The sequence below is a fragment of the Zonotrichia albicollis genome, chromosome 1 (assembly GCF_047830755.1).
Source record: "Zonotrichia albicollis isolate bZonAlb1 chromosome 1, bZonAlb1.hap1, whole genome shotgun sequence".
NCBI classification, from domain to species: Eukaryota; Metazoa; Chordata; class Aves; order Passeriformes; family Passerellidae; genus Zonotrichia; species Zonotrichia albicollis.
Window position 1 is genome coordinate 142,781,676 of NC_133819.1, and position 15,264 is coordinate 142,796,939.

Here is a 15,264-nt window from a genome sequence, read left to right on the forward strand (position 1 = left end):
GCTTCCCCGATGAGGCCACAGGAGGACATGGCCCGGCCCGGCCCCTCCTCCGCCCACAGCGGGCGGGGTCCTGTGCTGCCCGTGCGGGGGCTCGCAGTGATCATGTGGGACCGCAGCGTGACAGCGGGGCTGCGCTAGGGTGACAGTGTGAGGCCCCATAGTATAACCTGTGAGGAGCCCCGCCGTGCCCGTGTGGGGGACCAGGCTGACCCTGAGGGACACCGGGGTGACCATGAGAGATCGTGGCCGAGGAGGGGAGGGCCGTCCCTGGCCCCGATCGGCGTTGGCAGGGCACAGTCCTGCCTGTCAGGGTAATTAGATGGCATCATTTTCGCCCTAATTGCGCAGAACAGGTCAGGAGATAATTAGTGACTTTCGGCCGCGTCTGGCAGCTGCGGGCGGATGTTGGGGGCGGAGGGAGGGTCGGGGTAGTTTTTAAAATCACCCCAGAAACTCCGGCCGGCCCCGCCACCGCCCCTCCTCGGCCCCACGTGGTCGCTCCGGGACTAATATCCGAGCCTTTTCATACTCTTCTGTGTTTCGTACATCTTTGTCTCATCTTTACGTGTGATTTTTTTTTCCCCACCCCATAGGGCACCTGACATAGCCCCAGAATCTGTGAAGCTGCCCTGAAAAGCTGTCCCTGAAGACGCCCGTGCTGCCGAGGCCAGGGCGGCGGGACCCTCTCCCTGCCCCGCCCGGCCCCAGCCGCCCTCACACGAGCCCGGGCCGGCACTCCCCGGTTCCCGCATCCCCCTGGAGCCGTGGCACGGACACGGGGCTGCCCCAGGGGCCAGGCCAGCCCACCCGGGCGCGAGAAGTGTGTCACGCGTGGCGCTGCAGCCAGGCACGCACGCAGGTATGGACGGACACCCGGGGCAGCTGCGGCCGCCCCGCCTCCCTCGGCCAGACCGGCCGGCGCGGCTGCCCCCGGGCTGTCACCCGCGCTCCATCCCCCTAATGACACAGCACGGAGCTGCCACGGGGGCAACGTGACTCCAGAAGCTTCAGCCTGGGAAAAAAAAAAAAAAAACCAACACAAAAAAAAAAAAGCCTTAAATGTGCACAATCAAGTGATGAGTGTTTGTATTTCTGATGCTTTGAGGCCAGCTCACAACCCTCCCTCCACGTAATATTCAGGATGTTTGGGAAGGGGTATTTTGCTTTTAATAGGGTGGCGTAGTCACAAAGCTTTAAAGAAATAAGTGAGTGAATCGTCTGTGGTAATAGCACCATACTCCGGACGGGGCACAGTGACGAAGTTCACATCTATTTTTAAGCCTGCCTGGCAGCATGTAGGTGCAGAACAGAGCCCTTGACCCTTTTGGCTGTTCTGCAGCCATGGACATGGCTGCTGTCTCTGTTCCAGTTCACCATCGGAGCTGTTTTTTCTCCCTAACGAATACTATGGGAAGACAGAAGCCTCAAGCTGTTTTGAAGATTGTGCAATGATGCTTGGGAGCCTACCTGCTTTTGCTTGAGTGCTTTCCTCACTCATATTTCACAGGATGCGACAGGAAGGGAAATACAATCGAATCCGACGGCCGTGGTAAATTTGACTCGAATTCTTCGTATGCCCTGGGGCTGAGGTGGGTGCCTCTCAGATAAGCAATCTAATCAGCTTTGCATTTGTGTCCCATCTGGAAACAGATTGCTGCCGGAGTACACCAGCACCTGAGAAGCAAGCTTCAGGTTCGTTTTGAAGATAATTGTTGAGACAAATTCAGGGAGTGTGAATTTGCCTGTGGTAATAAGATCTCTTTATTTTTATTCATAGTTAATTCGTTCAGCCGAGGCGATTTCATGCCAGAATGCAATCCTCAAACAAGAAGGACGATTGCCCTGCCTATGGCACGCATATGCATGGTGCCTGCCCGGCAGATCGGCTGCTGCGACAGAGAGCCATGAACCACCCCAGACACATGGGCAAGATAAAGAAGAGGTTGGAGGATATCAAGAACCAGTCCCTGAAGTTGACAAAAGTGGACTTCAGCCACAACGAAAGCATCAGATTGGCCACCGACGCCTTCTTGGATGGTGGGACAGACTCTTACCTGGAAACTCTAAGCAAAGAGGGTGAGGTGGATTTCCTCTCCTCGGTGGAGGCTCAGTACATCAAGGATAACGCCCGCGAGTCTTACTATGCACAGGAGTCCCCGGGTGCCGACGGGGCAGCCGCGCCGAAGCAGAACGACGCGGGATCGCTGCCGTCGGGGACCTACTTCCCCACCATTTCTGATAGCAGCGAGCCTGCTCTGCTCCACACGTGGATTACTGCAGAGAAACCCTATTTAAAGGAGAAATCCACGGCCACTGTGTATTTCCAAACAGAGAAGAACAGCAACATTAGAGACATCATACGCCGCTACATCCACAAGACCACTCAGGTATGAGGAGAGAATTGTCCTTCCCTCTGCACTCAGTTCTCTCTTGCTCTTACAAACTCAGGTGAACAAGGTGTTTAATCCAAGGCAGCCCTGTGCATTGCAGTGTAGCTTTGCTCTAGAAAGTGCCTGTGAGAGCTTGTTGTTGAACACGGGCAGTGCTTTTAATTATTTTTTTTAACTGACACCAAGATTTTTTAATGTTGGTGGCTTAAGTAAAAGCATTCCCTCTTCTCTCTTGTAACCTTCCATTCACCCAGTGGGTTAAATGTGCTGCAAAAAGGGCAGCTTGGCTCTGTCCCTTCTCATGCACCACCTCAGCAGGATGGGTTTATCTGCTCACACCACTGCACCTTTAATGAGAGTTAAGCCTAAGTGAGCTCTCAGCCATTAGGAATTGGTGGAGAGGATCTGTGGGAGATGTGGATGAAGGGGAGGTCAAAGAAAGGCAAGTATGTCTGGTATGTCAACAGCCATCCCCAGAAGAAGGAAATAATACAGAAAATAGACCTTTCATCCCTAAAATGTTGCCTGTATCAGTTAAAACGTCATGTGGGCTCCATACAGAGACTCTGCAGCATAACCTGGCATGTGGGAAAGGTGCAGGTGCCTCTGACTGCACACAGGTAGTGGAGGCCACAGAAGTGCCAGCCACAAGCCACAGCCAGGCTGCCTGGGAAACCAGAAACTGAGCAGCTGGAGTGGGACAGAACACTGATGTCGTGTGTTCTAGCAGCTCTCTTGTTTCCCTAGGAAAAAAAAAAAATGATACTTCAGGGCTGTGTTTACCATCGTCCAGGAGTTTTGCCCTTACATAAACCAAAAAGAGCAGCAGCAGTTTCACCCAGAAACGGTCAGGAGCCAAGCCAGGATGCAGGAGTGCTGCCCAGCACAGACTGCCCAGCCCTCTGGATTCTTCCACTTTGGTATTCCCCTGCAAGGGCTGGTGCTGGCCCTGATAACACAGAGTGTAAGGGCAGGGGAGAAGGATCCCTGTTGGCAACTGCTCTCAAAGCCTACAAGTGCTTACCACACCAGCAGAATTACAGATCAGTACTTTTCAGTTGGAGGCATCAGAAAGATGCAGAAACAGAAGAAATGTCTCTGGAATAATAAAATAGGCATCAGGTAAAATATCACCCAGACCAATTTTCTGTCCCAAGAAGAGAAAACTTGTAGGCGAAAATGTGGCAAATTTCATATAAACCCATGGTTCACACGACCTTCTTAATAATCTAATTTACATTATGAGAGTGTGCTGAAGTGACACTAACAGTACAAATTTGTGAACTGCTTTTTGAGCAGTTTTCCAATGGCACCAGTTATTAATTATCATCTGGTAAGGGTCCATCCTGGATAGCCTGGTATTTGATATATGCATTACACAATTAAATAGCAGAATAAAGACTGTGTTTATGGATGATCTCAAACTGCAAAGGATTGGCAAAGGATGCTACAATTTTAACACATTTGTGGAATTGGTGCAAATCACAAAATGAAATTCGAGCATAAGAAATGAAGAGTACTGCAAGTAAGGGAGGAAAGACGGATGCAGAAATATAAATTGGGAACAAGTGGTAAAGAGCAGAACCAGAGAGAATAGTCTGGAGCTGGGGCATTAACAGGAAGTGTGGGTGTGAGATACTTGACATAATTGTGCTCACCTAGCCATGGCAAAGCTCTTTGTGAAGCACCAGGCTTTGGCAGCAGGAGGAAGGTGTGGGATCCTCACTGCTCCTCAGAGAGTTTGGCTGCCTGAAGAGGACAATGGCTGCACAGGATTGCCTGGTCTTGTAGCATATCCTCATGGTGGCAGGGGGAATAAGTTTGCTGTTAGGTGTGGGCTTAGGCTTTGGAGTGAGATTCAGAGCAAGCTGGAAGCAGTTAGTAAGAGACATCTACAGAGATGCTGGAAAGTTTGTTTTGATTGAGGTGATATCCCATGAGCAGTTATCAAAGGTTCCTCTCCAGTCAGTGGAGAAACAAGAACCTCCTGAAGGTAAGTCAGGTGATTTCTGGGCTGAATTGACCTTTCCATGGGCAAGAGCAGGCATCAGACAAGACCAGCACTTAATAGTATGGAGCTGGTTTTATACAACATTTGCAGTTCCCTTGATCCACACTGGCTGCAGGCTGTGCATTTAAATAGTTGTCCAGTCCCCTTTTATGCCCAGTCCTGAGACTTTTACAGTATTTTTGCCAGTGGTGAACTGTGGAGCATGGATGTGTGGTCAAATTCTAACAGTGAGTTTATAAATCAGTGTTTGAAAAAACATGGAGCTGTTGGAGACTGCCCTCCACCAACAACAGGGTGAGGCTTTTTAAAGCCAGGGCTGTCCAGGTGTAAATCATAAAAGAGAAAGCATCATCCAGGGATTCTTGCTGAATGTGTGTGGCTTATGACACCTAGGGAGCCTTGTGGAAACGGCCATGGTCTTTTATTCAGCCACATCCTTATCATTCTCTGATAAGTATTTCAATATATTTCCTAGTGCTGAAATCTCACCTACAAATTCCTGTGTCATCTTGTCATATGTTGTGTGTTATACTGGCTCTATATGAGGAATAAAACAGTGAGACAATATGTTTAATCAATTTAATGATTCAGGCACTTAGAGGGAGAAAAGCAGAAAAAATATCCACATATAACTAAATATTTGTGTTTATTGGAATGTTTTTTAAACAAATAAACCACATCACAGTGTCTTCATAGCAACCTTAAGTGATGTAAATGGACTCTGCTAATGCCTCTGCTCTTTTCTGAAGGTGTTGGCCATTGTGATGGATGTGTTCACAGACACGGAGATTCTCTGTGACCTGCTGGAGGCAGCTAACAAGCGCATGGTCTTTGTTTACCTGCTGCTCGATCACAGCAGCGTAGATCTCTTCTCGGAGATGTGCGACAAGCTGCAGATTTCTGAGGATCTCTTCAAGGTACCGTGGCTCTGTGAAGCTCCTGGGCTGAGAGCTGTCTGCCTAACTGCAGGCACTCTGAGCTGCAAGCATGGTTATGCTGGGGTCAATCCACCTTCTAATTAAAAGGGTGCAAGAGATTTCCTGGGGTAATGTTAGCACACCCAATTCCTCTTTGAAGGTGCCTACGTTTTCCCATGGATATTATAGAAAGGTAAGGCATTTCCATTAGGTCCTCAGATGAAAGTAATCTTGGCCCTGAAGTCTTAAAACAGGACTTAGATTTCCCTAGTAGAGTTATCTAACATAGGCATTAGAGCTGCTTCTGTTTAATCGCTCTGCAGCAGCTGTGGCCTGGCAGCCACAGGGACAAGGTGCACAAAACTCTTTTGCATAGCCATAGCTTGGTTGCACTGTGTGGTTTCTGATAAAATGTGTTAAAGCTTCTTTACAATTTGAACATATTTCTGATAAAATATGTTAAAAGCTCTCAAATTCAGGTGGCTGTTAGTTTAATCTGCCTTCATCTCTGTCAGAAGGAGCTGGCTTTAAAATAACTCCTCCTAGGGATTATTTCAGTTGCTGTTTGAGATGCTGTAGAGCTGCTATGGCATCTGCCTGGGGATGGGGGATACTGCAAGGCCACAGACCTCTGGAATGGCAGCTGTGGGCACACGGGAGACCTGAGGGCATCTTACACATACACCAGACACCTGGTTTTCAACAGCTGAATTCCATCCCAAATATATAAAGAAGCTGAAATTAATAATGTGTGTTCATAGGTGTTTGCATGCCTGTAAACCCTCGGTCCTAAGGAGAGGGTGTCCTTGCACGTGTGTCCTTGCAGGCCCAGGTGGATTGGAGGAGCAGAGGTTTTGCCCTGCTGTGCCATGGCACAGGCAGTGTAAATCAGAGTATACAGCTACAGCAGCTTGTGCCTGGGGTGCCAGTGGATGGCTGCTCCCAGCTATGGACACATCCATGCTCCTTTGGCTGGGGTAGGGTCAGTTACTGTCACCCAGCTCAGCTCCACCTGCATGAGCTTCCTGCAGGTTTATCCCCAGTGCAACAAGTAACCCCTGGCGAGTGAGAGACCTTGGCTACCTTTCTTCTGGACACAAACCTCCAAATATCACATCAGAGAGTCCATAAAGAGATTTGACTGTGGGGCAGTGAAGAGCTAAAGGCAGTGGGGGAAGGGGGTCCTCCCTGTCTGATTTTTAATTAAAAAGACATGTAATTCACTCAATTTTGTTTTTATTTACAGAATATTTCAGTCCGCAGTGTTACTGGAGAGGTTTACTGTGCCAAGTCAGGCAGGAAATTTTCAGGAAAAATTCAAGAAAAATTTCTTATCTCTGACTGGAGATATGTGCTTTCTGGATCTTACAGGTGAGATAAGCCATTGCACTTCATCTCTAGGTACTCTTCTATGATTTTTAATACTTCTTCCCAAAAAAAGTGCCATGGAAATCTTTGTAAGGTAAGAAGCTTTTGTTTAACAAAAAACACCTCGTGTTTTCAAATAGGTGCCCTTTTTCAAAAATCTATTTAACTTGCTTTAAAGCTGCTCTTAGTTCTTTATGGAGCATGGGTTTTAATTTAAATGCTCAGAAACTAATGTAAACAACTTTGCCAGTGCAGCCCTGGGGCAAAGCTAGAAATGTGTACAGCTTAATATTATGCTTTCCTCATTGTTAGGGTTCTCAAGTGTTGTGATCATGACATGATACATTTCTGTCTCCCTCGGGATCCCTTAATTAGCATATGTCACTCATCTTATCTGAGGATTTGTTCTTCATATGACAAATGTAGTGATTAAAGGTACAACAGAAATACTTCAGAGACTTACTGTTTCTCCATGTGTTTCATTAACAGGTAGGCAGTATATACCTACATAACTGCTGTACCTTTGTTTTTTCCCTTTTTAATTTTTTTTTCTTTGTTTGTTTTGTTTGTGCTGCTATAATTATTTCAGGTAGTGGATATAGCATCTCAACAACTGGATTTTTAATTAAGATCCTAGATCCTCTGGTCAGGGAATTTCAGGAGACTGAGCTTGCATCAAATAAATGAAGTTTCTGAGCATCATGGCTACATAGATATGTTTCACAAATGACCAAGTGTATCCTAGAAATCCAGGTACAAAACTACAAGAGGTGATTACTTAATTTAAAGGATGTGATTATTTTTCTTAGTCCCAGTTTACAATTTGGAAGCTTAAATGCCTCTGGTCTGATAAAGCTGTACCACCAGGAAGTTTACACAACTACAGTAACAAAGGAAAAAGTGAATTTGTGGGAATGGGCTGCAGGAGCTCAGATGTGCACTAACACAGGCACCCACTTTTCATTACATTTCCAGATGAACCACCAGACAAAACTTCACGGACACTCAGGGTTGGGGCTTTTTTATTGACTGTTCTTTTGTTTTCTTGTTATTTTGGGTGTTTTTTAATCCCTTGTCAAAGATGTGTTAAAATCCAACAAAAGGCTTGTATAGAGAAGTGAAGGATGTGTGGGAGAAGGACAGAACAAGATCTATTTTCTTTGACCAAGAAGCTTCCTTTTGGCTTCTCTTTCACTACAAACACCTAAAGTCCTGTGCAGTCACTTCTGTCTTTCTCTACTGCTGTTGAATATCTTCTAATCTCAAGTACCTTGTCAAACTGTGTAATTCCATATCTAGCACACAAACAGAGAGGGTGATGAGGAACAAATGTAATTAAAATTATAAAAAACTGTTTAACTTCAGCACCAGTTTGCAATTCACATGAGTTATAGCTGGCTACCAGTATGTGGCATTTCTTGCTAGCTCTCACTTTATTAACCTGAAAGATTTTTGTTATGCCTAAATCTTATCCACCAACCTCTTCAGGTATAAACAAGAATGATGTTGGGTGAAACAGACTCAAACTCTTCTGCAATGCATTTGTTGGAAATCACATTTTAGTAGATCTTAAAACTAATACAAAGATTTTAAAATACAACACCAAATTTCACCGAAGTTGCAGTAGTGGTGGGGGGAACAGGCTGAGGAAATAAAATAGCCCTTCGGGACACACTCTCAGGTTTTGTTGCCAGTGTCTATGGTGAGGGGTTAGAATGCAGTATTTATTTTTGCTGTCTCTGTATCACTCTACCTCATCCTATGGTAACTGTTACTCCATTTTTTAACAACTTTGAAATTAGATAGTGCATAAGCTCAGCATTCCTGAAGAAGGCAGAATGAACACAGCAGAAAGCACAGACCTTGATCCCCAGGGGCAGCTGAGTATGTCCCTGGCTGCCACTCTGAAAGTCACTGGCCTCCTCAGAGTCAGCACCTAACAGCTCACACAGACAAGCTCTGCCAGGGACATCACTTCAGGTTTGTCCCACACAGGTTATCCTGGTACCAGCTGGCAACATGAACATCTGGGGTAACCCAAACCCGAGCCCAGCTGGAAACCCCAGTCTGTCCTTCCTTCCATTTCAGATTCCATGGGTGTTTGGCTGCACGTTGCTGCAGCACTGCAAACACGGGGATGAGAACATCCCTGCTGAACTGCAGCTCCAGCAGTGCAGAGGGGACATCCATTGTAAAACAAGTCCAATGCTGAAGAGGTGGGATTTGATTGAGAACACCATAAATGAGAGGCTCTGTAACAGGACATAGGACAAAGCCCTGGAATGATGGCTGAGCAGTATCCAGTATTTGTCTGTGTTGGCCCCAAGCCAGGCATCATTTCTTTGTGCTTTTTCCTCTTTTGATGAGCTTCACCCAAAAAAACTGGGAGAAAAGTGATCCTTCTGGGCAGGTGGTGACAATAACAGACTTCTCTGAGCCTGTCCCAAAAGACAATTGTAAACTAAGGAGCAAAACAATTGTAAACTAAGGAGCAAAACAAGGCCTGAAACCTAAACAATGCATCTTCTCTTAGCATTAAGCCAATGAAAACCTGTTAAGTCTTTTATGCCAAGTTCTGTTTTGTTCTCCAGCAAAGTACACAGGCTGTAAATTGCTGTGACTCACTACACAACCAGCCCACAAGCTTTGTCTATAATCACAAAGATCTTACCTTGTAACTTTGAGCTGACCCACTTGCCATTGGTTCTTGGAGGATCTCTGGGCTGTTCATTTGATCTTTCTCTGTTTACAAGGGTTACAGGTAAAATCAATGACCCACAAACTAGGATCTGTCTGTCAGGTACTCCAGGAAGGGATACATGTGGGAGTAAATTATCAAAATTGGGCAGAATAGGTTTTTTCCTCTGATTAGGCTTTTAACAGCCATTTACAAGTGTAATTGATTTTTACTTCTGTCTAACTTTTCTTTTATAAACTAGGTCTATCTCTAGCACATAAAGTATAAACATGATACTTTAGACTTCAGCCCTTTCATGAGTTTCTAACCTTCAATATAGATATCCTAGAAAAATTGTGTGCATTTTTTAATTTACTCCTGACCTATTGTGTCTTTAACAGTCAGATAAGGACATGCAAAGGTTTAGAGAGCACTGCTCAGTGAATAAAGGCAATGTTGAGGTGGCACAGCAGATGTTACACACCCAGCAGGGAGTTAGCTTGCTCTTTACCTTGGCTCCCATGGTTTTGTCCATATTTAGAATGATTTAAACACAGTGGATGAGAAGTGTCTGAGTTTTAGTAACTTACTTTGTGTTTTCATGTCCAGTCATAAAATGTACAGTATAAATTGTATGGATGCCCAGTGGCATTGAACTACTGATTTCTTCACTCCTCCCCCTGCTCCTGAAGCAACAGTATAAAATCACTGTACACCTCAAACCCAACCCTCCTTAGGAATGCTCTGGACAAGCAGATGTAAATTGAGTGTCTTACTGCCTCAGTATCAGCTCAGGCTGTCAGTCCCACTGAGCTTCACGGGAGTTTTATCAAAACATGACAAGATTTTAAGTGCACACACCTACAGCCAGATCTGGCTCTCAGCAGCCCTTGTGCAAATCCAGCATAGCTAATAAAGTCACGCAGGAATAACCCTGGCAGAGTTTTGCCAACACAGAATAATCTCAAGTTCAAATCCACTGCTGCTCTGTATCCTCTGCTGCACAGCTCAAGCCCTGGTCAGTTCAGGGAGTAATTATATTTCATTCTCTCAACTGTGCTCATTTTATTGGTGCTGCTGCTGCTCAGACACGGCAGCCTGCACAACACAACCAAGCTGCCTTGTGGTTTTATAAAAGCGCAAATTTATGTTTGCTGAGCGGATTAGGGAAGCACATAAAAGAAAAATAATTTAAAAGCTGTGGGTTATCCTAAGGTGTGTCTCTGAACTACCAGAATTAAAACTATTGTGGTGTTTCTCCCTTACTTTTTAGCAAAGTATTACATTTATTTTTGGAAATGCTGTAGGAAATATTTCTAATTTCATTTACTCTGTAGTGAAGAAACAAGCTTTTATCAGGTGTGGCAGCTTCCTTTGTGGTATGGGGTGTGACAGGAAGGTTGGGATTTTTAAGTGTTTCTCTGGACAAAGGCAGAAAGATTATGGGAAAATGGAAGCAAAGGATGGTTCTTTTTTCCTGGTCTTTTTGATGTCACTTGGAGTGGCTGAGAGTTACCAAGTGGAATGGCATGCTGCAGGGTACAAGGTACAGTTTATGTGTGTGCAGATAAGACGTGGCAAGACCTGAATTTAAGCACTGTGCATGGAAGAGAGGTCCTCAAAAGAGGGGTTCCTTTCCATGGAACAGACACCCATACCTTGGGTGTTGTATTTGACATTTATCCGTGCAGTGGATCTGGATCACCACTCCCTTCAGGAGGTTGCATAACGTTGCTGGGTTTCTTGAAGGTTTTAGAGGCAGCTGCAACAACAAAGATTGATCCAAGTTAAAGAGCACTGATGTGAACTGACCGGAAATTCAACTTCGACACCATCTTCATCCTGTGTTTAGACAAGAAGCTTCAGCAGTAAAACACATTTGCCTATCGCAGCACCCCTGCGGGGATCTGCAGTTCCTGATGGCCGGCGTTAACTCTAACCCTTACCTTGTCTCTTCTTCCAGCTTCACGTGGCTCTGTGGCCAGGTGCACCGCAACCTCCTCTCCAAGTTCACGGGCCAGGTTGTGGAGCTGTTTGACGAGGAGTTCCGGCACCTGTACGCGCTGTCCAAGCCCGTGCGCGGCCCCAGGACGCCGCCGCGCAGCCTCCCGTTCCTGTTCAGCCGGAGCTGGGCGCCCCCGCGCAGCCTCCCCTACAGCGAGCAGGGCAGCGCCAACACCCTGTCCGACTTCAGCAGCCTCTCGGCCGGCAGCGCCCACCAGAGCAAGCAGGCCCCCAGAACGCTCATGTTCAACAGCAACTTCAGCCCCCAGTCACCTCTGCAGCGAGTCAATTCCTTCCACAGCTACATGTCCTTCACCCCCCCGCCTCCACAGCCTCCGCAGCCGGCCATCCAGCCTAACTACTACCAGCCGCACTACATGGCCACCGAGAACGCCACCGTTCCCTATAACAACATGAACATGAACATTTACAGACCTATAAGGCTCAGGCAAGAGGAACCGAACAGGACGGGGTTAAGCTCATCCTGGAGATGCCTCCACAAAGCTAACTTGTTTGCATAATAACCACCTTGTTTGGAAATCCAAGTAAATGTAGTGAGGACCTGTTTAGCAATCACTTGTGTACTGATGAATATAGAAATTCTGTATAATACAAATGAGGATGATTTCAAGCCTCTTGTTTTGTTGCTTATGGATGCTTCATTTCCCTGATTAAAAAGCCAAGGCTGCTAATGTGTGAACCTCAGGTGCATCAGGATCCCAGGAAGAGCACATCTGAATAGTGCTGCTCACACACTGCTGCTGCCTGTCACCTGCCCCTGGTAGCATATTCGTGTACCAGAAGGACAGTGACTGTTCCTTATGTCCAGGCAACTGAAAGGGGGCAATGCACAGTTTACAGCTGTGCATTTTATACACTTGAATAAGGAGACTGAAGGCTGCTATTTCCGTGGCAGCAGCAGGATACCTTTGTGCTCTCATCAGACATTGATCTTGATTTATGGGGGACTGTCTTTGGGCTGGCAGGGAAGCACAGGTCCTGCCACAGCACTCAGAGCTCTCTGCTTGAGCTGCACAGCAAGGATGGCTGTTCCCAAGGATTCTTAGGAAGGGGCCTGGTACCCTTGATACGGACCGAGAGTGACAGTTCTGGCTGTGGGAGACACATTCACCCCACGTCCAGTTCCACTCATCAGCAACACGGGTGTGTCCCAGCACACCTGGTTACAAACCTCCAATCCTACAGCTCAGAGCAACTTTCCTTATGCAGAGCACCTGTGAAGGTTCAGACTGGAAAATGAAGCTGAGTTAGAGAAGCAAAGCCCTACTAGTAACACACCAGGACTGAGTTCCAGTTCTTTTAATTGCACACGGATCTTTGAAATCCTTTCTGTGGTCATCTGATTGAAGGTGAAGTTAGAGATTCTGCCAAGTTCTTCATGGCGTCTAATTTTTAAAGATAAACTGGGTGTCTGTAGTGCCCATGGACTAGAGTTACAAAGGTTCAGCAGTATGAACTAAACGTGAAGAACTTTCTGCCAAATAATCCATGAAAACTAAGGAAGCTCTTGTAAGCAAAAGTAAGAAAATTCATGAAACAAAGGATTTCTATCCAAAGTTACCAAGATGCCTAACAGCTGTTGATTTATCTGTAGACTTTTTTTGTTCCACACCTGCTTTGTATTGTTTTTCATATGCCTCCAACAGAAAAGAGAACCCTAAACACATTTGCACTTTTGGCCTGTTTTTCCTGACTTCTCACCTGCTTAAAAACAATACAATTTAATTATGTAGACTGTGGATGATGGTAACTGTATGTGAAGAAGGTGTAGAAGGTTTTTCATCCTTGGAAGAGCAATAATTTTAGAAGGATACCTGTAAAGTTTAAAGAACATTATGAAAGGTACAGGATGGACACATCCTGCTCTAGCTTCAGTATGGGTATTTTAACCAGTAATACCAAATTTTGGAGTCCATAATAATAATAATAATAATAATAATCAACTATTGCATACAAATGTAAATTCTGTACATAGCAACATTTTTTGGATTCCTTGGGGAGAAGGGAAATTTGATTTTCATTCCTATGATAATTCTACTTAATTATCTGAATAGAGCAAGAATTTAAATAAAAGAGAATACTTTTTTCTTCATATTCTATTGCCCTGTACACCTTACTCTGTTCTCTTTCAAAAGCTGAATGAGTCCCATGCAGCCAAAGCCCAGATGAAGAAGAAACAGAAAGAAGAAGAAATCAACAGGAACAGAATTAAGGTGTCCAAAGAGACTAATTAAGATTTTCCTTCTAAAAGTGCTTCACTTCACTGGTCCTGTTGTGGCCCAGCTGGGGTGGTACAGAGGGGATGTGGGTGGAAGTTTGTAGACCTTGATTTCCTCAGGCCATGACCTGTGAAGTCCATGGACGAGCTCTTTTCACCTCTGTGGGGCAAGACAGTTTGCCTACAAAAGTTTTGGAGAACATAGCTAATGAAAAGTGGGTAAGGGTCAAGCTGATAATCCAGAAGGACCACTGTGAGTAAATTTCAGCTGGATCAGGAAAACAGCTTGTGTTGGTTCAGACAACATCTGAACTTGAACATCAAGTGAATGAAGTTTCAGTTTTGATGGAAAACAGTCAGTTTACAATGTCAGCAATGAGTTATGCTAAAAATCCTAACAGGCCCCCACAAGTTAGTGATAAAGGGCAACGTTCCTGGGCAGCTGCAGGAGCTGTCAGGAGGCCATGGCAGGTGCTGACCTGCCCTGTCCATCTCCAGCAAGGGAAGGGCTCCAAACTCAGCTACCACACCGTGCACCCTCCCCAGGGCTGGGGATGACAGCAAGCTGAGTGCTGCAGGGGAGTCACTGGAGGGAAGGGAGGTTATCCAGGGGCAGCTGGACAGGCTGGAGGCCCACGTGAACCCCATGAAGTTCAACAAGGCCAAGTGCAAGGTCCTGCACCTGTGCAGAGCAGGGGGTGAATGGATTGAGAGCAGCCCAGAGGAGAAGCTGGGAACTCTGTTTGGTTTATTGGACATGAGCTGTGCACACACAGACCAAACGTGCCCTGGGCAGCATCCAAAGCCCCACAGGCAGCAGGGCCAGGGAGGGGATTCTGCCCCTCTGCTTTGGTCACTCTCTGTAGTGACTCAGGATCTCATCTGGGCTTTGCTGAGGCCCACTGGATTCCCCTGCTGCCCTCCTATTTTGTCCTGTTTTGTCCTATTTTGAAGGAAGATGATCTAGGTGAGGCTAAAAGCTTCAATAAATGTAGCCTATACCAATCTCCAGATTATCCACAGAAGTGACTTTCTAACTCAAAGTGATTTTTTTGAGGATGTTTAGACTTTCTTAGAGTGGGAGGACCTGTGGAGGGCAGCAAGGGCCTCCAATGGGTCCCAGCAAAGCCCAGGTGAGGCCTCAGAGCACTCTGGAGGTCAATTAAGTCCCCATGTGGGCCTGAGAAAAGCCCCAGGGCTTTCTGGAGGGCAATTCTGCCCTGTCAGAGCAGCATTGGTGGTGACAGCAACGAGGACACTCCTGTCAGGGCTGGTTCTGTGCATGTCCTCACCATGGGAGCAGAGAGCAGGCAAGTGCCACTGCCCAAGGGACTGCCATGCACCAGGAAAGGAGGTTTAGCAGGGCACCAGGAACCCAGAGCTGCTCCAGCATTCACACCCTGGCACTAGGCTGGATGAATAGGCTGGGCTTGGCCAAAGTGTCCCTGTGTCCCTTCCCCAGGCAGAACTAGCCCTGCAGGTCTTTCAGCTGTTGTGCTGCTGTCCTGTGAGCAAGTGCTGCCCATTAAGGTGGTTTGGAATGTGCATCCTGGTGCCTGGACATGCAACTCCCACCGGATCCCACCAGCAACTGCTGCTCACACTGGAGACACCCAGAGGAGCCTGTGCTCCAGGGCACTCCCTGTGCTTGCTGCCTG

The 15,264-nt window shown here is 46.4% G+C and overlaps 1 protein-coding gene across 3 annotated transcripts; it reads left to right on the plus strand.

The window, feature by feature from the left end:
- The first annotated feature begins 73 nt into the window (after positions 1 to 73).
- Positions 74 to 13,480, plus strand: FAM83A (family with sequence similarity 83 member A). 3 transcript variants are annotated; one of them, XM_074556489.1, is made up of 8 exons: positions 74 to 311; positions 594 to 859; positions 1,508 to 1,549; positions 1,651 to 1,692; positions 1,778 to 2,387; positions 5,151 to 5,318; positions 6,565 to 6,689; positions 11,327 to 13,480. In XM_074556489.1, exons 5-8 carry the CDS (start codon positions 1,812 to 1,814, stop codon positions 11,886 to 11,888), a joined length of 1,431 nt encoding a protein of 476 aa, XP_074412590.1. In that variant the 5' UTR covers positions 74 to 311; positions 594 to 859; positions 1,508 to 1,549; positions 1,651 to 1,692; positions 1,778 to 1,811; the 3' UTR covers positions 11,889 to 13,480. The 3 variants fall into 3 exon arrangements, with proteins under 3 accessions (XP_074412590.1, XP_074412588.1, XP_074412583.1); XM_074556487.1 differs by lacking the exons at positions 74 to 311; positions 594 to 859 and having other exon boundaries at positions 867 to 1,549; XM_074556482.1 differs by lacking the exons at positions 74 to 311; positions 594 to 859; positions 1,651 to 1,692 and having other exon boundaries at positions 867 to 1,589.
- The last annotated feature ends 1,784 nt before the right edge of the window (positions 13,481 to 15,264 follow it).